Source organism: Symphalangus syndactylus, chromosome 23 (assembly GCF_028878055.3).
Source record: "Symphalangus syndactylus isolate Jambi chromosome 23, NHGRI_mSymSyn1-v2.1_pri, whole genome shotgun sequence".
Taxonomy (NCBI): domain Eukaryota; kingdom Metazoa; phylum Chordata; class Mammalia; order Primates; family Hylobatidae; genus Symphalangus; species Symphalangus syndactylus.
The window spans coordinates 59,871,791-59,896,937 of record NC_072445.2 but is presented as its reverse complement, the minus strand read 5'-3'; the positions used below and the strand labels follow the sequence as shown (position 1 = coordinate 59,896,937).

Genomic DNA, 25,147 nt, shown 5'->3' with positions numbered 1-25,147 from the left:
CTGGTAGAGGCAAGGAAGAATCCTCTCCTAGAGCCTTCAGAGGGTCCATGGCCCTCCTAGCAGCTTGATTTTGGACTTCTAGCCCCCACAACAGTGACAGAATAAACTCCTGTTGTTTAAAGCTACTCAGTTTGTGGTTCTTTGTACTTTGTGGTTCTAGCAAACTAACACAGTGATATTAAAAATTTTCTCTACTATTAAAAATAAAGTTTTAGGTGGGGGAGATATCACCTTCACCAAATGCAGAGCATTTGTGTGTTTTTAACATTCAGAGAATTCTACTTTTTAAGGTTCTTGAGGTGACTTGCAAATTAACTAAAGTTTTAAAGTAACCTTTTTTTTTTCTATTGTAAATATTTCTAAAAATACTACCTGTTGGAAATTAGAAAAGTAGAGTACTTTTCTGAATCCAGTCCTACTTTTATTTTACACAGTATTTCACAGGTGTGATCTCTGGAGCAAAACCTAACAGCCGGAAAAAATAGATTGTACGAATTTCATGAAGTATGTCTCTGGGCTTTTGTAAATAATTTTAACTCAAATAAAACTACTTCTTGCAAGACAAAAATAAAATTTAAAAAACTTACATATTTTATTTATCTTCATCTCATCCTCTAGCATTTCTTTTTCTGTACATTCCATAATATAAAGTAAGAAGTGTGATAATTTGTCAACAAATATGTATTAAAGGTGTGTGCTCAAAATTATTTTGTTATAACTTAAGAATGGCAGACAAGAAAAAAATACTTGAGTATGTGCTGGAAATTGTGTTTGAAAAGGTGTTTGTAGAAATCATTTGAGGCCTAGGATGATGAGCTTATTTCTTTGTTTCTGCCAGGCCTTAAGGCTATACTAATCCAGGATTCCCCTAATCCAATTTCAGAAATTGAACTTTTCTGGGTCAGCCTGATCAGTCAAAGCCAACCAGGCTTCAGGTGTATTTTCAGCCACCCCTTTATTCCTGTGGTGAGGCCCTTTGGGGTCTGAGCCTTCTGTGCTTGGGATTCTCCAGAGCCCCAGTCCCACAACTCCAGCTTTGCCCTTGTCACCCAGAGTTGTGGAAAGCAATGCTCAGCCTCATCTTAGGACCTTTGAATGCCCTCCCTGGGTAAAAGAGACTCCAAATGCCTGGTTCTTGTTTTAGATTTGCTATTTCTATCTTCTCCCCAATCTTGGCCCACTCATTTCTCATTGTCTCATTAGCTCTTTGACTTTTTTTTTTTTTTTTTTTTTTTGAGATGGAGTTTCACTCTTGTTGCCCAGGCTGGAGTGCAAGGCCCAATCTCGGCTCACTGCAACCTCTGCCTCCTGGGTTCAAGCAATTCTCCTGCCTCGGCCTCCTGAGTAGCTGGGATTACAGGCACCTGCCACCACGCCTGGCTAATTTTTTGTATTTTTAGTAGAGACAGGGTTTCTCCATGTTGGCTAGGCTGGTCTCAAACTCCTGGCCTCAGGTGATCCACCTGCCTCAGCCTCCCAAAGTGCTGGGATTACAGGAGTGAGCTACCGCGCCCAGCTGATGTCTGTAAAAAGATTTTTGTTTCAATTCTGACTTTTTAGTTGGATTCAGCTAGAGAATTGGTCCAATTTATTTAATCTACAATTACCAAAGGCATAATCAAAAACATTTAGAGACTACTATCTTAGACTATGCCAGCAATCTCTTAATGAATCTGCAATCTTTTCTTACCCCTGATCTCTCCTCCACTTTTGCTGCCAGATCAATATTTTTAAAACAACATTCCCGTCAACTTGTTTTGACTTGAGGGTCATCAGTGACTCTCACTGTGTAGCGACCCTGTACTATAACAATTTGGTGAAATTGGAATTTCCCAGTATTTCCCTTCCTTTATGTTTCTGGATCAGCGTTGGCCAATAAAGACATGTTGGATGATATTTGGGAGGTTGAAATGAAGCAGCTGTCATTTTTTTAATGCTTTAGTGACTGGTGAAGGGCAGGCATATTGTCACTGCTCTGCAGCTAGCTCACCTCATAGGTATGGGAGAACACCCCAAAACACAGTTCCCCCATGTACTGTATTGAGCAGTGTTGTCCTGTCAAAATTCACATTCACCAGTAATGTCAGAATGTGACCTTATTTGGTAATAGGGTTTTTGCAACTGTAATTAGTTATATTAAGATTAGGTCCTAATGGATTATGGTAGGCCCTAAATCCCATGACTAGTGTCCTTATAAGAAGGCCATGTGAAGACACAGCTACACAGACATGCAGGGAAGAATGCTGCGTGATGGTGGAGACAGAGATTGGAGTGATGCAGCTTGGCCAAGGAAGGCCAAGGATTACCACAGTCACCAGAAGCTGGAAAAGACTCTCCCTTAGAGTCCTCAGAGGGAGCATGGCCCAGCCAATACCTTGCTTTTGGAGTCATAGCCTTCTGAACTGTGAGAGACTAACTTTCTGTGGTCGAAGCTACCCAGTTTCTCTGGTACTTTCTTAGGGCAGCCCTAGGAAACGAACACACTCCAGCTCCTGCCAGATCTCCCCAATCAGTTTCTTCAACTCCTGGACTGAGTGCATGCTCAGTTCCATAGTGAAGGGCACAGGCTTCTTCTACACATTATCTATGGCATCAAGGTTGAAAGTGGGGAGAGGAGGATGTTGGTTCCAGTTAGTCTTTGCAGGGTCTAGTTGTCTTTGTTGGTCCTAGTTTGCCCTTGCAGTTTCCAGTTGCCCTTGCCCTTGTCCACATCCAACTTTCCTTCCCAACTGCTGTTTTAGCAACTGTAGGCTCAACACTAGGCATGGAAACAACAGCCTGCTTGGGCTGCCCTGTCAGCTCCCACAATTGCCTGAGACTTAACTCCCACAATAAATCCTGTATTCCATGCCCCTTGTGGTGGTTCTGGCTTTCTGATCAAATTCTGACAGGCTCTTTTCCAAATCAAGTAAAAATGAATTGAATGCAACCAATCCTGCTACCTAGTTCCTTCTCTTATATTAAAATAAATTAGGGCCAGGTGTGGTGACTCACACCTGTAATCCCAGCACTTTGGGAAGCTGAGGGGGGCGGGTCACTTGAGGTGAGAAGTTCGAGACTAGCCTAACTAACATGGTGAAAACATATCTCTACGAAAACATACAAAAATTAGCTGGATGTGGTGGCGTGCACCTGTAGTCCCGGTTACTTGGGAGTCTGAGGCAGGAGAATCTTGAACCTGGGAGGCAGAGGTTGCAGTGAGCCGAGATCACACCACTGCACTCCAGCCTGGGTGACAGAGCGAGAGACTCTGTCTCAAAAAAACAAAAAAAAAATATAAATTAGGTTATTAAGATTAATGGCATTTATTGAAGACACCCTAAGTGCAGGGTGACATTGTGATAGGTAAGCTCTTTCTATGTAGCATCTCATTACATTCTCAAAAGGATCCTGTGGAGAAGGTACTACAGTTGCCCCTTGAACAACATGGGGTGGGGGTAGGGATGCTAAATACCTCATGCAGTCAAAAACGTGTATATAACTTTTGACTTCCCAAAAACTTAACTACTAATGTTGTCTACGAATGACTAGAAGCCTTCCAAATAACATAAACAGTCAGTTAACATGTATTTTGTATGTTATTTATATTATATGCTATTATGTTATTTATACAAAAAAGTAAGCTAGAGAAAAGAAAATGTTATTAAGAAAATCATGCTAGGCGTAGTGGCTCATGCCTGTAATCCCAGCACTTTAGGAGGCTGAGGCAGATAGATCACGAGGTCAGGAGATCGAGACCATCCTGGCCAACATGGTGAAACCCCATCTCTACTAAAAATACAAAAATTAGCTGAGCGTGGTGGCGCATGCCTGTAATCCCGGCTACTTGGGAGGCTGAGGCAGGAGAATCACTTGAACCCAGGAGTCGGAGGTTGCAGTGAGCTGAGCTGAGATCGCACCACTGCACTCCAGCCTGGGCAACAGAGTAAGACTCTGTCTCAAAAAAATAAAAAATAAATAAAAAAAAGAAAATCAGAAGGACTAGAAAATATATTTACTGTTCATTAAGTGGAAGTGGATCATCATAAAGGTCTTCATCTTACTGTTCATTAAGTGGAAGTGGATCATCATAAAGGTCTTCATCATTGCAGTCTATACATTGAATAGGCTGAGGAGGAGGAAGAGCAGGGGTTGGTTTTGTTGTCTTAGCAATGGTACCGGTGGAAGAAAACCTTTATACAAGTGAAACTGTGCAGTTCAAACCTATGTTGTTTGAGGGTCAACTGTATTATTATTAGTAATAATAAATTTATTATTACTGTATTAAACATTAGTAAGAGGCTTAGAAAGATGAAGTCATTCAACTAAGTTAGTTAGAATTCAAACCCAGAGCTGAATTGCAGAGCAGGAACTCAACCACCATAGTCTGAGTCAACTCCAAATTTTTCAGAACTGAAAGGAACTGTTATCTTTTCCATGGAATCTTAGGCATCCTAACCATCACTCTCACAAATGTACTCATGACCTCAAGAATTTGCTCATGGTTTTTCCCTCAGTCTTTCCTTTCCCCAGATCTTTTCCTGTCTGTGGTACAATGGAAACGAAATTTTATTTTAAGTTATACTGACATGGGTTTGGATGTCAGTTCAATTCATTACCTACTACAAATTTTTTAGAGTCACTATATCTCAATCACATCTGAAAAATCCTATATTATACATGTAAAGTAATATTTAAAATAGTCGCCAGGCTTGGTGGCTCACACCTGTAATCCTAGCTCTTTGGGAGGGCGAGGCACGTGGATCACCTGAGGTCAGGAGTTCGAGACCAGCCTGGCCAACATAGCGAAACCCCATCTCTACTAAAAATACAAAAATTATCTGCATGTGGTGGCACGTGCCTATAGTCCCAGCTACTTGGGAGGCTGAGGCAGGAGAATCACTTGAACCTGGGAGGCAGAGGTTGCAGTGAGCCGAGATCACGCCACTGCACTCCAGCCTGGATGACAGAGTGAGACTCTGTCTCAAAAAAAAAAAAAATAAATAAATAAAATAAGTCACATATATACACGTCTGGTTCCCTCTTGCTAGACTGGATTTTTCGTATTTTATAAACTATAACCCATAGTAAGAATGTATTTTGCATTGCAACTCAGTTCACACACACACTCCACTAATACACACACCCACATACATAAATAACTGAAATAAAAGTTCCATGAATAGTATTTGCCCTTACTACTTGTGATATACATTTATAGCTTCTATTCTAGTCCTTAAAGTACCAGTCATGACTCTCACTGAATTAATTCCATTATGCACAGATGGGTCAAGTTTGAAAAATACTGAGCCAGGCCGGGCTGTTTTACATCAGGGAGCATATTTATTTTTGTACTGCTACTAGCAAACACAGTGTGTGGCACGAAGTAGGTGTAGGTGTTTGGTAAATACTTGGTGTAGGACTGGATTTTCCACGAGGGCAGGAATCTGTCTTACCTTGTATCCACCCTACATTTAGCATATTCTTCCCACGATATTTAGTGATCAAATGGCTATAATTTGTGAGGCTTTAGAGATCAAATATTTGGATCAAAATCTGACAAGCACCTACTATGTGATAACACATAAATGCTGAATCCGTAGCTCTCTCTCTTTTTAAATACCAGTCTAATGAGACATGACTCCTTCTCTTAATTATCTTGAAAGAAGTATGGGATTGCTGAGAGAAAACAATACTGCTGCTCAACTGAGAAATTAAAACAAGAAGTAAGACATTTGGAGGCGAAAATATTACCTTTAGTAATAAGGCTACGTCAGAGAACAAAAAATAATGTATGAGCCAGTCAGGCCCGTTGATTGGACCTAAGTTGAAGCAACTAGGGTGGACCTCCCTTTGCTGCTGGCCTATGTGGATATAAGGCATAAGCAGCTCAGATTCAAGAGGAATGTGGGAAAAGTGGAGCTCTGCAAACCCAGTTTTTCCTAAAGGCACGAATTAAGTAAATCACTCCTCCCCTGACCAGGGACAGAGGTGATAAAAGAGCATAGAGAGACCAGACATAGTTTTTTTATTTTTATTTTTTTGAGACGGAGTCTCGCTCTGTCACCCAGGCTGGAGTGCAGTGGCGCGATCTCGGCTCACTGCAAGCTCCGCCTACCGGGTTCACGCCATTCTCCTGCCTCAGCCTCCCGAGTAGCTGGGACTATAGGCGCCCACCACCACGCCCGGCTAATTTTTTGTATTTTTAGTAGAGACGAGGTTTCACCGTGTTAGCCAGGATGGTCTCGATCTCCTGACCTTGTGATCCGCCCTCCTCGGCCTCCCAAAGTGCTGGGATTACAGACGTGAGCCACCGTGCCTGGCCCCAGACATAGTATTATTATACCACCTAAGCTGCCTCCCTCATGGAAGGAAATAGCAGAGGAGGAAAGGTAAGCGTTCCCCTACTAAGAATCAGATATGGAAAGAAGACATATGTACATATTTGGGTAAAGGCACTTTGTCTTATTCACTGCTGTATCCCCAGCACTTAGAACAGTGCCTGGCCCCTATAGGTATTCCAATATATGTGAATCAAAGAGAAAAAGGTCCTTTAAAATAAATTCTTTTAGTTCTTCCGATGTCTGTTTTCTTTTTTCTTTTGATAAGAGTCTCTCTGTTGCCCAAGCTGGAGTGCAGTGGTGCGATCTCGGCACACTGCAACCTTGGCCTCCCGGGTTCAAGCGATTCTCCTGCCTCAGCCTCCTGAGTAGCTGGAATTACAGGCGCCCACCACTACCCCCGGCTAATTTTTGTATTTTTAGTAGAGACAGGGTTTCACCATGTTGGCCAGGCTGGTCTCGAACTCCTGACTTCAAGTGATCTGCCTGCCTCGGCCTCCCAAAGTGCTGGGATTACAGGCGTGAGCCACCTCGCCTAGCCCTGACGCCTATTTTCAACTGGCTTTTAATAAAATGTGTTTTACTTACGCAACATAATTGAACCACCCATGAAAAAAGCACAAACTGATTTTTTTTGTAAATGTATCTTAATTGCACTGGGTTCATTCTCTTCACAGGAATCAGTATTAAATCTGTTGCAAAGCAAGTAATTATGCTTTAATGTATTTTTATACATGGTATTTGTTCCTAATGTTGCTTCTTAGGGAATACAGTTCACATAGTAGGGCAGCTGGGTATGGCAGGATACATTTATTAAATCAAGGGATTGCTGCTTAGAACTTTTGTGTTTGTTTTTGGAGACAGAAGACAGGGAACTGTAATTTTTAGAAGAGTAAAAAGGTATCTCAGGGAGCAAAAGAATCACAGCAAAACGCGAAGGCTCTGATTCCTTCTAAAAGAGGGACACATTTACCCTCCATTCTTCTGGGGGCACCTCTTTAACAAATGAATGTAATCTGGCGGAAGTGGGGAGTTTCAATTTTGAGTGGAGATACAATAGTTGAGATTATTAAAGTGTCTTGTTTCGTAGAGGTGTAAGCCAGTGCTGCAAAATCTCCAAGCTGTGGGTCACCTGTCGCTTGGTCTCAAGAAGGCAGCTGAGTCTAACTTACAACACAGGCAGGTGATTTGAGGGCAGTGCAGCTATCCTTAAGTCACCCGCGGGCCATTTCTGAAATGCTTTACCTACGAAAAGATAGATCATAACATCTGTTGCAGGGGAAAAATGAGGAGATTTCGTGTCCTGACCTGTGTCTTCGGCAAGGACCTGAGTACTTCCTCCAAGTCCCCAATATCCAACCTTCGCCCCCGGCAACAGGGCTGGGTGCACGAGCAACCAGTTTTTCAGGCAGCCGCCTCCTCTTTCCTCCCTGGGCGTACTTCATCGATCACGGCTAGAAACAAAACGACTTTGTATACGGAGTAATGGTTGAAATCTCACTGGCGCCTCAGCAGGACAGGCAGCCAAATCCGCGGCTTTGGAGGAGGCCAGCCCACCGTCGTCCGACAGAGGCGACTTGAGCAAGACCAAACGCAAAGCGGCCCGAGGATGGAAGCAGCAAAACCCGAGTGGCGGTGCATTCTGGGAGTTGTAGTCCCTGCGAGACAAAGCCCTCCCGCCTCCACCAGGCTCTGCACTCCATCTCCCAGCCGACCCCGCGCCGCGGAGGAGGCGAGCTTGGTGATGAGCTGCCGCAGCGTAGGGGGCCTGGGGTGGAGAAGCCGCTACAGCCGCGGCCAAGCGACGCTGACATCTGGCATCCCTGGGGTCTCAGAGACACTTGGGTGGACAGCGACGAGGGCCTTGTGGCCGCCGTGTGTACCCGTGCTTACCCTCTGTCCTCCCTACAGGCGCGCGGCGTCCGCCATGGAACCGCGTCCGACCGCTGGGGTCTCTGGGTACCGCGGCCTCGGCTCCCCGGGGCGATGAGGGACTAGAGGCGCCCTGAGGCGCGCCTGCCTCCCGCGCTCTGGCCACGCCGGCGGGCGGGCGGGCGGTCCCACAGTGCCCGCCTTTGCGCCGCCCCACCCCCTGGGGGCGCTGCCGAGGGGGCGCCAGCCGCCCATGCCGCCCCGGCACCCAGCCGCGCCTGGCGCCCGCCGCTGAAGCTCAGAACGCGCCGCCGCCCGCGCTCACCGCGGTCCGCGCCAGCCGCCCCGAGCCGACCGCCCTTCTGCCCCCAAGATGTGGCACAGCGTCGGGCTGACCCTGCTTGTGTTCGTGGCCACGCTGCTGATCGTCCTGCTGCTGATGGTGTGCGGTGAGTGGGGGCGGCAGCCGCGGGGCAGTTCCACACGCCGGGTCGCTGATCTGCTGTGTTTTTTTTTGTTTTTTTTTTTTTTTGAAAAAAACAAAAGGGCGTGGACGGACAAGTGTCTTAAAATCAACTGTAGTCCCTTAGCCTCTAGGGCTGAGCGTAGAGGTGGGCCCTTTACCCATGGCCGGCCCTCGGGCATCTTGGAGAGGGAAAGGACAGGCTCCAGGGCTTCCTGACTCTGAGTGAAACTCAGTCTTGCTTCACAGGCAGCGTCTGCTCTTCTTTCATTCTCACCACAGGCTGCCCAGATTGTAACCTTGGCCTGCATTCGAAGGTGAAGTGATTGGTTGGTCCTTTTTCATTTGCACAGATTCTGACCTTAATAATGAGAGGTGTCACCTTCGTTTCATCAGCGTGTGGGCTAGAGTTGGGTTTTCAACACGCGTAAAATTGTTTACTTAAGAGTTCAGCCTTAAAATCAATTCCAAGCAGCGATGTGGAGACCAGGCAGAGCTTAAAAACACCGGCTATATTAAACTTGCAGGGTCAGGTAACCTAACTCTCAGTTCTATAGTAATGGTGCTATTTTGAATGCTGTGCGTATTTTCCTTCTTGGAATGAGAGGACGTTCAACTTTTTTCTTAAGATAATGTTAGCCCAATTTTAGATCTTTTTGATTTCTCTGTACATGTATATAGTAGCTGATGACCACAGGTCTCTTAGCAAAGTGGCTGAGCAATTGTGAAAATCTAAAAAGTATGTAGAACACGTGTCAGTGAGTTTACACATGTTTATAAGACTGAAGTATGGGTTCAGGTTGATGTAATAATGGGTCACAATTCATACAGATACTATAGGGCTTGTTCATTACACGATAAATGTACAAATTAACAGTGACGCTGTGGAATATATGTGTGCACTTGTGCATATGCATGTATATGTATTTATAAACTTGTATGTTTATTTTATTTTTTGAGATGGAGTCTCGCTGTTGTTGCCCAGGCAGGAGTGCAATGGCCTGCCTGATCTTGGCCCACTGCAACCTCTGCCTCCTGGGTTTAAGTGATTCTCCTGCCTCAGACTCTCGAGTAGCTGTAGCCGGGATTACAGGCGCCCGCCACCATGCCCAGCTAATTTTTGTATTTTTAGTAGAGGTGGGGTTTAACCATGTTGGTCAGGCTGGTCTTGAACTCCTGACCTCATGTGATCCACCCGCCTTGGCCTCCCAAAGTGCTGGGATTACAGGCGTGATTCACCGTGCCCGGCCTTGTATGTATGTTTAAACTTTGTTGTGCTTTACTATAACACCAGATTAAAGCTTCTAATTTACAGCCTTTCTTTTCTGATGAGATAAAGCAATTGAATAACCTTTCTCAATTTTCTGCTTGTGCTGTCAACAAGCAGAAGAATGTTAGAATATTGAACTAATTGTAGATGTTTAAGGTTCTTGAAGTAAGGAAAACAAAATCCTTGTGATATGTTTGGATGTGGGGAAGGAGGGAAAGCATTTATTACCCTTTCTGGTTTGAAAATGCAAGCTGGGGCGGGCGCGGTGGCTCAGCTTGTGATCCCAGCACTTTGGGAGGCCGAGGCGGGCGGATCACGAGGTCAGGAGATCGAGACCACGGTGAAACCCCGTCTCTACTAAATATACAAAAAAATTAGCCGGGCGTGGTAGCGGGCGCCTGTAGTCCCAGCTACTCGGAGAGGCTGAGGCAGGAGAATGGCGTGAACTCGGGAGGCGGAGCTTGCAGTGAGCCGAGATTGCGCCACTGCACTCCAGCCTGGGCGACAGAGCGAGACTCCGTCTCAAAAAAAAAAAAAAAAAGAAAATGCAAGCTAACTGGGCATGGGAATGTGACACGTAGACCCTACCGTACCTTGGCTAGGATATTTGCCAAATTTACTTTTGTGGCTTCAGAATTCCAAATTGCTCTCTCATCTCTAAACAGCTATTTGATGGTTTAATTATACACATTTTTCTAAAAGTGGTTTTAGTTTCAGAAACATTAAGGAATAAGAGAGATGAGGTGTGCTAGGACGCAGTCCCCAACCTTTTTGGCACCAGGGACTTGTTTTGTGGAGAACAATTTTTCCACAGATGGAGCAGGGATGGTTTTGGGATAAAATTATTCCACCTCATCATCAGGCATTAATTAGATTCTCATAAGGAGCGAGCAACCTAGATCCCTCCTATGCGCAGTTCACAACAGGGTTTGTGCTCCTATGAGAATCTGATATGCCGCTGATCAGACAGGAGGCGGAGCTCAGATGGTAATGCTTGCCTCCTGCAGGGACGAGGGATCTGTGTGCTAGGGTTGGGGACCCCTGTGCTAGGACACCTTAGTTTTTGGAATAGTCAAGAACTAAAAGCTCTATGATGAAGTAATCAATACTTTTTTTGTTGTTGGGAGAACTGATGATGGAGTAGCCTCATCTTTTGACTAGGATGGGTCGGGAACTTGGGGAGAGAAGGCAAGGATCAGACCAGACTTGAGAGAGAAATTAGAGTGCGATATTAGTTTGCCAGGGCTGCCATGACAGAATACCAGAGACTGGTGGGTGGCTTAAACAACTCATTTGTTTTCTTTCTTTTGTTTTTTTTTTTTCCTTTTTTTATTTTTTTTGAGATGGAGTTTCGCTCTTGTTGCCCAGGCTGGAGTGCAATGGTGTGATCTTGGCTCACTGCAACCTCTGCCACCCAGGTTCAAGCAATTCTCCTGCCTCAGCCTCCCGAGTAGCGGGGATCACAGGCATGCGCCACCATGCCTAGCTAATTTTCTGTTTTTAATAGAGATGGGGTTTCTCCATGTTGGCCAGGTTGGTTTTGAACTCCCAACCTCAGGTGATCCACCCGCCTCCGCTTTCCAAAGTGCTGGGATTACAGGCGTGAGCCACCACGCCCGGCCCCAGTGCCTGGCTAATTTTGTATTTTTAGTAGAGACACGGTTTCTCCATGTTGGTCAGGCTGGTCTCGAGCTCCCCACCTCAGGTGATCTGCCCACCTCGACTTCCCAAAGTGCTGGGATTACAGGCATGAGCCATCCATGCCCAGTCAAACGCATTTATTTTTTTACAGCTCTGGAAGCTAAAAGTCAGAGATCAGCAGGGTTGATTTTCTCCTGAGGCTTCTCCCCTTGGCTTGTAGATGGTGCTCTTGTCCTTGTTTCTTCACATAGTCTCTCCTTTGTGTGTTCTAATCTCTTTATAAGGACATCAGTCACTGGATTATGGCCCCTCACCCTATGACTTTATTTAACCTTAATTACCTCTTTAAAAAGCTTTATCTCCAGGCTGGGCATGGCGGCTCGTGCCTGTAATCCCAGCCCTTTGGAAGGCAGAGGCAGGCAGGTCACCTGAGGTCAGGAGTTTGAGACCAGCCTGGCCAACATGGCGAATCCCCGTCTCTGCTAAAAAAAAAAAAAAAAAAAGAATACCAAAAATTTGCCGGGCATGATGGCACATGCTTGTAATTCCAGCTGCTCAGGAGGCTGAGGCAGGAGAACTGCTTGAACCCAGTAGGCAGAGGTTGCAGTGAGCCGACATCACACCATAGCACTCCAGCCTGGGCAACAAGAGTGAAACTCCGTTTCAAAAAAAAAAAAACCTTATCTCCAAATACAGTACAGTCACAGTGGGGGTTAGAATTTCAACATATGAATTTGGATGGCACACAATTCACTCTATAACAAGCACCATGTCTTTAGCACTGGCTGAAAGCTAGGGAGTAGCTGTATGCCCATAAAACAATTGTTTTTAACCCTTCTAGCGGTCACAAGCCCTTTTGAGAGTCTGGTAAATGCTGTGAATCTTTCTTTTTTTTAAAAAAAGAAAAATTCACCCACATAACTTACCTGCCCTCTGCTCACCGCCCTCCCACCCAATTTCTGAGGTTTCATGGACTCATCTTCCTTGAATACAAACATGGAGTTCCGATTAAGAGGCTCTGCTCTTTGGGCTGGGTCTCCTGTTTTCTTATTTCATTCAGTTCAACAAACTGAATATTGAGTGTCTACCAGGAATTGGGAACACAAAATCCATGACAGAGATCTGTCCCTAGGAATTTATGTAGTTTTCTTTAGAGCTCTGACAGACTCCTTCACTTAGTGAATTCTGATGTCCAAAGTTCAGATTCCTAGGGAGGTTTCCCTTCTGTCTACACTGGTTGTCTCTGCTTTCTCACCTCTCATTCATTCCAAGGTGTTTTCTACCCCCACTATTCAGTGACGCTGCCCTTGTCAAAGTCAGTAACAGATGGCCTCCATATTACCCAGCCTGTGGTGGTTGCTTCTCAGTCCTAATTGAGCTTAAATTGTCATATTCGTTCCTTACAGTTAAGCAATCTCTGCTAGAAACATTTAACGTTTCTTTTATTTACTTTTTTTGAGATGGAGTTTTGCTCTTGTTGCCCAGGCTGGAGTACAGTGGTGCAATCTTGGCTCACAGCAACTTCTGCCTCCTGGGTTTAAGTGATTCTCCTGCCCCAGCCTCCTGAGTAGATGAGATTACAGGTGTCAGCCACCATGCCCAGCTAATTTTTTGTATTTTTAGTAGAGACGGGATTTCACCATGTTGGCCAGGCTTGTCTTGAACTCCTGACCTCAGGTGATGCACCTGCCTTGGGCTCCCAGGGTGCTGGGACTACAGGCATGAGCCACCATGCCTGGTCCATTCAACATTTCTTTGGCTTTTATATACTGTATTTCCATGATGTTCTTCCTACCACAGTGGCTATTATTTTTTCTTAGCTTCTTCTCATCCCGTAGAATTTTCTTTTTTTGACCACAACCAACAATAGAAAATAGATTATTCCTAATATGTTCATAAGTATACAGATTACATGTGTTAGTCCATTAATACATCTATCTACTTATCATCGATCTCTGAAATAAAACGTTTATGGACTAGTACTTGCCCTTATTCTATGAGAGGATTCTATTTTTTTCTATTATGTTTCTATAATATACTGCAAATATATTTTTTTCTTTTACTCCCCAAGGTCTCCTATCCAGTCCTAGAGATTTAAATGTCTGCTGTAGCTAATGACTCAAACATTTGTTTCTCTAACTCTTACGTCTCTCCTGAGCCCCAGGCTCATGCATCAGCCTTTTTTTTTTTTTGAGACGGAGTCTAGCTCTGTCGCCAGGCTGGAGTACAGTGGCGCAATCTCGGCTCACCGCAACCTCCGCCTCCTGGGTTCAAGGGATTCTTCTGCCTCAGCCTCCCGAGTAGCTGGGATTATAGGCGCCCGCCACCACACCTGGCTAATTTTTGTATTTTTAGTAGCGATGGGGTTTCACCATGTTGCCCAGCGTGGTCTCAATCTCCTGACCTCATGATCCACCTGCCTCGGCCTCCCAAAGTGCTAGGATTACAGGCGTGAGCCACCGCGTCTGGCCCATACTACATGTTTTGCTTGTCCATCATCTGTCTCCTACACTAGAGGGTAAGGCCCAGTGAGGGCAGGCATTTTGTTTTCTTCACTACCGTATTCCTGACACCTACAGAAGTGTCTGGCACATAGTAGACACTCAATAAACATTTGTTCAACAAATGGATAGATGAATGCTGCAGAATACCCAAGCTCCTACAAATAAAACACCTGATATGTCCAATGGAGATCTCAATACAACAGATAAGAGTTTATTTCAATTCTGTTACTCCAGTTCTCCTAGTGGTGAGGGTAGAGGTAGAGAAGCATCATAAGCTTTAGAGACCTAAATAGCCACTATATATTTTTAGACATTATTAACCATGGTAGATGCTCCATCCATTTCTTTCTCTGCTTGCCATTGATAATACATTTAGCTGACTTAATAGTGTGGATTTATATTTTGACTCTGTAAACATTATTCTCTGCTGGTTAAATAGTGTAATATGACCACACTTTCATTTTTACATGGTTCTTCATTTTTTTGAAGTTAATACATAATTGCCTTTTTAGCTTACCTAGTATTACTTTGGTACTTTTGTTGTTGTCGTTGTTGTTGTTGTTGTTGTTGTTGTTTTTCTTTGAGAGGTAGTCTCACTCTGTTGCCCAGGCTGGAGTCCAGTGGCGCAATCTCGGCTCACTGCAACCTCCATCTCCTGGGTTCAAGCGATTCTCCTGCTTCAGCCTCCCGAGTAGCTGGGACTACAGGTGCCTGCCACCATGCATGCCTGGCTAATTTTTTGTATTTTTAGTGGAGACGAGGTTTCACCGTGTTAGCCAGGATGGTCTCAATCTCCTGACCTCGTGATCCACCCGCCTCGGCCTCCCAAAGTACTGGGATTACAGGCATGAGCCATGGTGTCTGGCCTACTTTGGTACATTGTTATGTGCTCCCTACCAGATGTTCCACAATATCTTATACTCATCAGTAGTATTTCCCACATGTTCAAATGGATTGCTTTTCCCCTCCTTCCCCCACCCAGATCCAGAACCTTCCTTCTTTCTCAACAGCTGTCATTCTGTAGAAAGTTGTACTTTCTTTATTATCCTGTTCTGTACCCTGTTTTCTGGATCTCATGTCATTATCTTTTTCAGTTTCCATTCTCTTTTTGTTGGAGCACATTTTCTAGTAGCTTTCTAGGAAAGAATGCATGAAAAATAATTTTTTGAGCTAATGCATACCTGAAAATGTCTCTATTTATTTATTTTCTACCTTTATACTTGATTGATAATTTGAATAGATTTTGGGGTTACAAATGATTTTCACCCAAAATTTAAAAATGGTTACCCCATTGATTTCTTGCTTCCAGGTCTGGTATTGAAAAATTTAATGCCTTCCGTTTCCTTGTCATTATACATGACTTGGTTTCTCTTTCAAGATGCTTTTTGGATAGCCTTTTTGTCATTGTATACTGAAATGTCATAATGATGTACCTTTGTGTGTGTCTCTTTCATTTTTCTAGGTCCCTTTAATTCAGATTTTTTCCTCATTTGTGGAGAAAGTTTCTGCTAGATTTGTGATCAATTTCCTCCTCTCCATTTTCTTTTTTTTTTTTTTTTTTTCTGTTCTCTCTGAAACTTCTGGTAGTTGTATGCTGGACCTCTTGGGTTGATTCTTTAATTTTATCTTTTTATCTCCTAATTCCCTCCTGCCCCTTTCTTCTGGAGGATGTTTGGGGCTTTATCTTCTGTCTCTTAAATTGAATTTTTAATTTTAGCTGTCCAGTTTTTAATTTCAGAACTTGGTTGTTCTATGATCAGCGTTGGACCTGGGCTGATCTGTGACTGTGTGATCAAGTCACACAGCTAGTGTTGCCGCTTACTAGCTGTGTGGCTTGAGCAATGAACTCAACCTGTCTTATTTCAGCAAGTAGATAAATTCACAGATAATTCAGGAATACTGAGGTTCGACTTTGTTTCTGCTTATTTATCTTACACTGAGGTACTATAACTAATAGAGCTGCTTCTCGCAATACCAGGTTGCAGTGAAGAGGTTTTATGGTAGGGCTTCCGAAGGAGGAGATGGAAGGAAACCCCAAATCCATCTTGGAGGGGTTTGGGGCTAGGGTTTAAGGGTTTTGGAGTGGGCCGATTGATTGGTCAAAGAGTGCAGGGGCGAAACCATGGGACAGGGAGATGAAGACACTATTCTCATGCTGATTTGATTACTCTGTAGGGTGTCTTTAAACTGATCTTAAACTGGTGACAGCTGTTTTACTGTAATTCCAGAACCTGAAAAACATCTTAAGCAATTCTTTTTTTTTTTTTTTTTTTTTGAGACGGAGTCTCATCTGTTGCCCAGGCTGGAGTGGAGTGGCACAATCGCTGCTCACTGCAACCTCCCCCTCCTGAGTTCAAGAGATTCTCCTGCCTCAGCCACCCAAGTAGCTGTATTACAGGCATGCGCCACCACACCCTGCTAATTTTTTGTATTTTTAGTAGAGACGGGGTTTCACTATGTTGGCCAGGTTGGTCTTGAACTCCTGATCTGGTGATCCGCCCACCTCGGCCTCCCAAATTGCTGGGATTACAGGTGTGAGCCACCACACCTGGCCTCATCTTTAGCAATTCTTAAAAGCCTTGTGATTCTAACTCAAAAATCTTATTTTTAGGAACCATGGAGATGTAAATGGACAGTATCTAGTGTATTGTGATTTTTGGTTACAAGAAAATGGGTCAAAATGCAGCTTAATGCTTAATTATAACTATGTTTCTGTCCAGAATTCTCATTAACCCTGTGAGGATGGCTTCAGTACAGGCGGATGTATATGAATTGACTTTTGAAAAATCAATTTTTTTTTTTTTTTTTTTTTTTTGAGACGGAATCTCGCTTTGTCGCCCAGGCTGGAGTGCAGTGGCGTGATCTCGGCTCACTGCTAGCTCTGCCTCCCGGGTTCACGCCATTCTCCTGCCTCAGCCTCTCCGAGTAGCTGGGACTACAGGCGCCCGCCACCATGCCCGGCTAATTTTTTTGTATTTTTAGTAGAGACGGGGTTTCACTGTAGTCTCGATCTCCTGACCTCGTGATCCGCCCGCCTCAGCCTCCCAAAGTGCTGGGATTACAAGCGTGAGCCACCGCGCCCGGCCAAAAAGTCAATTTTTAAAGATTAAATTTGGTTTTAGAAATTTAAACTATCCTTAGATTAATACAGTTTTACTTAGGATAATGTACATATTTCAAAGATAGTAGACTGAGGTAAAATGTGTTGATTACAGAAAAGTGTGAACAAATTTTGTAGGTTGTCTGGTTCGTTGGTTTTCCTACAATCTGCAAAGATGTATTAAGAAGTCAACTTAGGCACATTAGCATTTTAGAGAGTTTATTTGAGCAAGGGTGATTCATGAACAGGCAGGGCCAAACTGTGAGCAACTGGGTCTGTACTACAGAGGTACAAGGGGGAAATTTTTATAAGGTGCCCACAGAAGCAAGACAAAGAAAATACTTGGTTAAAGTTGAAAGGACCTAGTTAGAGGTTAGATGGTGGTTTCTGATTGGTTAAGCTTAAGTTTTGTTTGGCTGTTTACACTGAGTTGGATGTTAGTTTGCTTGGTGCTGGAACCTAAATGGTGGAACTGTTACCAGCAGCAAATCCCATGGGTCTGCAGCAAACTCCATCCTTGCCCGCCGGAGGAGAGGAGGGAATTTGGCCAGGGAGGCGTAAGGTAGCATGGCAGTCTGAGGCAAGTTTTAGAGCAGGAGTAAAAGTTTTAGAGCAAGAACAAAAGGAGGCAAAGTGCACTTGAAGAGAGCCAAGCGGGCAACTTGAGAGATGCAATTGCCTTGCTAGGCCCTTGACTTGGGGTTTTATACATTGGCATGGTTCCGGGGTTTCCATTTCTCCTGCTCTGATTTTTCTTTGGGGCGGGCTGTCTGCATGCACAGTGGCCTGCCAGCACTTGGGAGGGGACACATGTGCAGTGTTCTTACTGAAGTTGTGCACGTGTTCACTGGAGGAGCTTTTCCCTTACCAGTCAAGCCTTCCTAAAGGAAGGTCATATACGAGTTAAATGCCACTATTTTGCCTCTTAGCGTGTATGCTTGAGCCTGCGTGCCCAACTCTTGAGATCTTATCAGGAAGCGGCTGATCACCAGCTTCAGGTGTTTCCTATCTATTGGGAGGCCATCTTTCCCTGGCACCAGCTGCCACCCATTATTATGTTAGAGACACAGCTTAACAACTGCCTGACCGTCACCTGATGGTCACCTGACATTTCTGGTGAGGGGGCCCTCCCCTGCCCTGCTCATGTCTGACTAGCTGCCTGCTCCAACATTTCCCCCCCTCAAGAATCCAAGACCCAATTATTTGGGAAAATGGACGAAGGTCAGTCTTCTTTAACTGCTTCCTGCTGACAGAGGGGCTGTAGTGGTTGTTCTGTGGGTCTTGGCCTCTTGCTAGCTGTCAGGGCAGGATGGCTCTGTGGATTGGCAAAAGCCATATCCAGCCAGGTCCACAGGAGACGGGGCAGGATTTCGCCTCTGTCGTGTCCCACTAGCGAGCAGTCTAGGGGTCCTCCTTAGAAGGGTGACTCTTGAATAGTGCGAGGACGGCATCCCGCACTGAGATTCGTCTGGAGCTTTATGGCCTGAAGGCGAGAGGAGACAAATTGAGTTATTAGATTTAGGAGACATGGACCAAAAAGGAGCAAAAGTAGGAGACTAACAAGTGGGCCTATGAAGGGAAGAACCCAAGAGAACCATTTCCAAGTTCCTTCCCAATTTAACCAACCCTGAGTGGCTCGTTCCCGTAAACTGGAGGCTTGATTTAGGAGTTGTCTGATGTTGTCTTGTACTTTTCCTGACTGATTTACCCAAAAGCAACATTTTTCATCTAAGGCCAAACAAATTCCTCCCTGTGCTGCTGTTAACATGTCTAGTCCTCGACGATTTTGAAGGACTACGGCTGCTAAAGAGTCAATTTGTTCTTGCACGGTCGTTAAGGTTTTAGCCATGGTGTCAATGTTGTTGGCTATTTCCTTTGAGAGCTGGCTATAGGTGAGGGAAGCTTTTGTGATTCCAGCAATTCCGGTTCCCGTACCAGCTAGAATACCGAGTCCCGCGAGAAGGGGAATGAAATGGATTGCCCTCCTCACCCTGGGCAACTGGGACTTCCCATAGATTGGTATTGGAAGAGAGAGATTGCCAGGGGCTATGAAGATGTCCGGGGTTACATAGCCTATGGTACAAGTTCCAGTCCAGTTACTGGGGAGGCATTGGTGAATTGACTGGCCACAAATATAAAATGCTCCTTGAGTTTTAAGGCATGTAGAGATATGGAAATGAAATAAGGGGGTGAGGGAGTTTCCAAAAAATTCTGAGACTGCTGATATGCCCAGGTAGCTGGTGGCTATAGTCATGCCTGCTAAGACTTGGACGCAGGGTGTTTGGCTCTGGTTAGCTCCCTTGGTTTTATTTTCCCAAAAAAGAGAATTTCGAGTTTGGTCCAATAGAACCCATTCCGCTGTAGAGCTGAGATTGGAAATTTGCAGACATTGGTTATAATCAGTAGGCCGGAACCAGAAATTTCGAGTACTGCATGAGCTTGGGCGTCCCTGGCAAAACCGGGTGGATTTATCTAGCAAAGTTCCCTGAGGAAAAGTAATATTTGGAGGTTTAGGGAATCTTGGTTGATGGCGGAATTGGTTGTGGGTGTATGTTTGATAAGTCTGTTGGTTAGGATCTACAGTGAAAGTAACATTACAGACTGTACTTGGAAGAGTGCCTACATTTGTTCCATTTTTTCTTTTGGCCGTAACACAAATAGGGGCTATTCCCATTAAGTTGATATTAGTAAAGATGGGCCCGAAAATGGGAGGTTTCTGGCGGATATCAGGGAAATCTTGCTTTACCGTTGAAAGAAGGCTATTTGCAGGCCTCATCAATCCTTTCAGATTAGGGTCCCATTGATAGGAAATATGTAATTCCGCCTCTATGCTTGTCCATTCTCTGGGCGAGGCTGGATAAGCTGTCCCTGGTGTTTCAGTGGAAGAGCTAGTACATAACCAGCAATTGGTAGAGTAAGGGGATCCTGTACTTTGGAGCAGTTGCTGAGCTTTTTCCAATAACGGGAAATCAGGATGGCGGTAGGCTGCTAGTAAAGGCGTGAGAATGAGAACCAGCAGGAGCAGGCCCATGGTGACCTAAGAGAAACTGGTCACAAAACGAGCTGCCAATGGAACTCCTGGTGGTGTACAAGTTAGGGTTAAAATAGTGATAACAATCAGAGCAGTTGCCAATAAAATTTCTAGTATTGGGATCACCTTACTTTGAGGTGAAAGGATGTTGGTGGGGCATTACTTATCTTTTTGTTTAAAGAGGAATTTTAGATCTTCCAGTGCCTTGCAAGTGTATTCCGGAGCTGAGGTTGCTGGTTCTGGCTCTGGTGTTTAAGGGCTTTTCCACAGCTTCACTTGGGTGTGATGGATCTAGCTGGCAGTCTCCAGTACTGTAATGGCTGTAGAGGTAGATAATAGAATGGTGAGGGGGCCCTTTCAAATAGGAGTTTGTTGGGAATTTGGCGTTCCATCCTTCCAGGCGTTAATGAGAAGTTGTGAGCCTACAGGGTATAGAGGTGGGGATTTTTCCCCTTTAGATTTCGGGTTTGTTTGTAAACCATATTCCTAGAGAGGCTGTTAGAAGCCTGCTAAAGAAGAAACATAGTGGGTGATTTTGGTGGTTTCTTCATCTAGTAATGACAGAATATAGGAATGGCCTACCATATAAAGCCTTGAAGGGGCTTAATTGCAAGGGAGCCTTAGGGGCAATGAATCAGAAGGAGGGCTAAAGCTAAGAGGTACACCCATGGCTGTGCTGTTTCCTGGCAGAGTTTGTTGGGGATGTGTTTGAGGGTTTGGTTATTTCTTTCCGCTTTTCCCGAAGATTACAGTCTCCTGGCAGAGTGAAGCTTTATGTTCAGGGCACTACTAACCTGTTGAGTTAATTGGGAAATGAAGGATGAACCATTGTCATTCTGCAATGACCTGGGTTGCCTGAACTGAGGAATGAGTTCCTTTAGGAGGAATTTAGCTACCTCCTGTGCCTTTTCAGTCCTTGTGAGGCAGGCTTCTACCCATCCTGTGAAGGTGTCTACACATACCAAGAGGTATTTAAACCTGTGGTATGCAGGGAGCTGAGTGAAGTCCATCTGCCAGTCCTCCGCAGGGTGTGTACCTCTCCTTTGGATTGGACTTACTGATGGGGAGGGCTTTCCTGTCTGGGGATTATTTATAGTGCACAAAGTGCAGGCTTGACAAACCTGTTGAATAGTTTTATTTAGTCCCTCCCCCACTGAACACCGGTTTACAAATTTGCCCTAGACTGTCTTTTCTAAAGTGGCAGGAGTCCTGTAAACTCTTGATGATTTCCATTGGGAGGCTTTAGGTACACGGAGAAGCTCTCCCAACCTATACCATCCATTGGTTTCTTCTCAATACCCGTGTTGGGTGGCCCAATCTCTTTCTTCCTTAGTGTATTGGAGAGAGAGCAGTTCACTGGGGAGAGAGAGGAGCAAGGCCCCCATGAAGGTATCTTTTGAGATGCCTGTCTCTTTAGCTGTTTAGTCAGCTAACCTATTTCCCCATGCAGTTTCATCGGAGCCCCTTTGGTGTCCTTTACTGTGTATTGTCACTTCCTGGGGCAAATGAACAGCCTCTAATAGCTCTAAGATTTGAGGCCCATACTTAATTTGAGTATCTGGAGCTGTTAGGTACACCCTCTCCTTCCAGATAGCCATGAGTGTGAAGCACCAGAAACGTGTATTTGGAATTTGTATATACTTTTTCTTTCCCCTAGTTAGGGCTTTGGTCAGCGCAGTGAGTTTGGCTAGTTGCACAGAGGTCCTCAGGAACAGAGCTTTAGCCTCTGTAATTTGTTGAAGGGACATTATAGCATACTCTGCGTATCTAGTTCTATCCCTGACAAAGCTATTCCCACTTGAAAACAGTATGTCATGTGGATTATCTAGGAGCTGATCTTTTAAGTCTTCCTGCCTGGCATAAATTTGGTTAAGTATCTCAGAACACAAATGTGGTGTTAATGGTCTCCTGGTAGTGGCAGTAAGGAAACTGGGTTAAGGCTGGAACACTGCTCAACTGTTACCTATGGGTTTTCTAACAACAAGACTTGGTACTTTAGGAGTCTGTTTTCAGACATGTTGTATTCTCTGTCTGCAAGGATGTTTAGTGTTTGGACTAGATGTTGGATTCCCAGTTCTGTTGTTGGGGAGCAGATTAACAGGTCATCCATGTATTGTAGGAGACACTCTCTCCTCTCAAGACTTAGGTCCTGCGAATCTCTAGCCATGGCTTGCCCAGACCAAGGGGGACTGTCTCTGAAACCCTGTGGAAGCACTGTCCAGGTGAGCTGTTGACTCCTTCCTTTTCATTCTCCCACTCAAATGCGAACAGAAATTGGGAGGATGGGTCGAGGGGGAGATACAAAAGAAAGAATCTTTAAGGTCTGAGACTGGAAACCACTGAGCATCTGGAGGTTGGGGAAGAATTACGTATGAGTTGGGGATCGTTGGGTGTATTGGGACTACTGCCTCATTTATGATTCACAGGTCCTGGACTAGCCTGTATTTTTCATTGCTCTTTTTAACAGGTAAGATGGGGTGTTACAGGGTATTAATAATCCATGTTTTTGAAATTTTTCAGTCAGGAGCTGAAATCCCTCTTTGGCCTCCAGCTGGAGAGGAAACTGCCTTCTACAAGGATAGCTAGAAGGATTCTTGGGCTGAATTACTGTAGGCATTGCCATTATGGCCTTTCGTGTTATTCCTGAGGCCCAGACCGCTGGATAAATGGGAAGGTCTGTGAACAGTTCATCCTTGTGTATGGTTTCCTTGAGGCATAAGATTGCATTTGAAAAAGGGGATGCTAGCCCTGGAGGAAAGCTTAACTGAGCCCCTAGTCTGAACAAAATATCTCTACCCAAAAGGTATGTAGGGTATTCTGGCATCACTAAAAATGAATGAGAAAAGACGGTTTTCCCCCACAGGCAGCACAGAGGAGGAGTAAACCTCCAGGTTACCGGCACTTCATATCCTCCCAGGAGGATAATTGCCTGGGAAAAGAGGTAAGCATTGAGCAGGCAGCCCTCATGTCCAGAAGAAAACTTACAGTCCTACTGGGCACATCCCAGGCAGCCCTTGGCTCTGTCCCTTCAGTAGCGATATTTGATCCAGGAGCCAACTGGAGCGTAGGGTCCCTTCAACTCAAGGAGCTGAAGGCCATCCAGTTGGGATGTCCTGAGGGCCTTTCAGCTTTCAGGGTAGTCCTGTTTCCCAGTGGCCAAGCTTGTGGCAATTGGAGCATGGAGAGCTGGGGTGGGGGTCCCCATCGGTTTGGGCACTGCCTTCTTGTGTGGCCTGGCTCCCCATAGAAGTAGCATTTGGGCAAAGGGATCTGCCTGGGGCCTGCCAGAGGTGGCTGGCAGGTTTGCAGGGCAGTCAGTAGTTGGAGCTATCGCTTTTCCTGTTGCCTCTCCTTCTCTTGAGCCCCTTCCTACTCCTCCTGGTTCTGGTTGTGAAAGACCAAGGAACCTACTTTGCAGATGTCAGGCATAGAGGTACTGGGATCTAGTGCTAGTTTCTGGTGTTTCCTCCTAATATCTGGGGTTGTTTGAGTTAGGGAAATGATCCTTTATGAACAGTTGTCCTTCTAGTGGGTCTGGATCTAGGTTAGTATGTTCCACTGGGGCCTCTCCTAGCCTGTCTAAGAAAATGGTGAGGTTTTCGTAAGGCCCTTGATTGGTCAAGGCCAATTTATTACAGTTCACAGGCTTTGCTCTGCTAGCTTTCATTCGTTCTGTCAGACAGAGGAACATGTGGTTCCTTGCTCATATACTCCCCTGGATATTGTAATCCCAACTGGGGTCAACCTGGGGAACTATGGTGGCCCCCACAGGGTAGCTACCAGTGTCATTCATGTGCGTTGTGTTTGCAAATTGTTGGACTGCCACCATAATGGAGTCACATTCTCCCTTAGGCAGAGTTTGCCCTAGTATGACTGAGAGGTCCCTCCTGGTGAGTTCAGATGTTAAGCCCAGTTTATAAAACACTTTGATATATTTGTCAGGGTCCTCCGTAAACTTTCCCTAGTTCCATTTTAATTTGGCTCAGGTCTTGCATAGTGAATGGAGTCTGGACTCTAGCGAGTCCACTGGGACCACTAAGCCTCCTGAATGGGGCATAACTTAAGGAGGTGGTGTCCAGAGGATGGCCCTGCGTAGGGAGGAGAAGGCTTCTGGGAGACTTCGATATAATTGGGTAGAAGGGGCAGTGGGGTTTGAGCTCTGGGTAAACCTGATGAGGGGCCTCCTGAACCAATGGGAAGGGGCTGCATGACTATGGCTATGGATCTATTTTACAAGCCCAACAAAGGTCAGGGTTGTTTCTTAGGGCCATGAAGGCCAGTACATAGGGGATTTCTGTCCATTTTCCCTGGTGGTAGCAAAACAAATCTAGTTGATGGATCATATTTAAATTTGTGCTTCTATTTTCTGGCCAAGATTCCTGGTCCTAGAGCTTTTATTCCACCCAGGCTGTATTACAGAAAAATATTAGTCCTTTCCTTTTTAGGGTTTGGGAGTCAAACTTCTCCCAGTTCTTGAGGATGTATCCAAGTAGTGTGTCCTGTGGTATGGAGACTCAATTACCTGTCCACAGAGAGAACAGAGGAGAGAAGGGAAAAAGAAGGCAACCCCTCCAATTTCTCTACTGTCTTTTTCCTGAACTTATAGCAGACCAGAGTGGGTAGGGCATTACCCCGTTCATCCATTTTTCCTTTGCGTATGGCAGTGTCCCCCATTCATTCTAGGGGTTCCAGAGTGAACCAGTGCTTACCAGGTACCCCTAACCTTGGTCCCATCTTGTTTTATGGAGGCACAATTACCCGTTTGTAAACAAAGAACAGAGGTGAGAAGAGGGTGTCTCCCCTTGTTCTCTTAATCCTGTGCCTATGGCAGACCAACAGGGTGCCCTCCCACTCATCCAAGGGGTTCTGGAATGAACCAGTGTTTACCGGGTGCCCCTACCCTGATCCCATCCCATTTCTGGACCAGCTTTCATCTGTGTTGCACT

The 25,147-nt window shown here is 45.1% G+C and overlaps 2 protein-coding genes and 1 long non-coding RNA gene across 3 annotated transcripts in view; 1 reads left to right on the top strand and 2 right to left on the bottom strand.

Moving 5' to 3' along the window:
- The window catches only part of LOC134735703 (uncharacterized), a 41,319-nt gene extending 33,275 nt beyond the window's left edge, over positions 1–8,044 (bottom strand). The window contains exon 1 of the long non-coding RNA XR_010119083.1: positions 7,629–8,044. This is a non-coding gene — a long non-coding RNA (uncharacterized lncRNA). The remainder of the gene's footprint in view (positions 1–7,628) is intronic.
- SMIM13 (small integral membrane protein 13) overlaps positions 8,037–25,147 on the top strand; it is a 42,895-nt gene continuing 25,784 nt past the window's right edge. Inside the window, exon 1 of the mRNA XM_055264125.2 lies at positions 8,037–8,641. Coding sequence (XP_055120100.1) covers positions 8,566–8,641 — 76 coding nt within the window. The 5' untranslated portion in view covers positions 8,037–8,565. The remainder of the gene's footprint in view (positions 8,642–25,147) is intronic.
- On the bottom strand, positions 16,779–20,521 carry ERVFRD-1 (endogenous retrovirus group FRD member 1, envelope). The gene has a single exon (XM_055264124.2). The coding sequence runs from the start codon at positions 20,199–20,201 to the stop codon at positions 18,585–18,587; it is 1,617 nt and encodes a 538-aa protein (XP_055120099.1). The 5' UTR covers positions 20,202–20,521; the 3' UTR covers positions 16,779–18,584.

Bases quoted from the DNA above. Each gene is read 5' to 3' on its own strand.
- ERVFRD-1 (XM_055264124.2), bottom strand. From the start codon at position 20,201: ATGGGCCTGCTCCTGCTGGTTCTCATTCTCACGCCTTTACTAGCAGCC.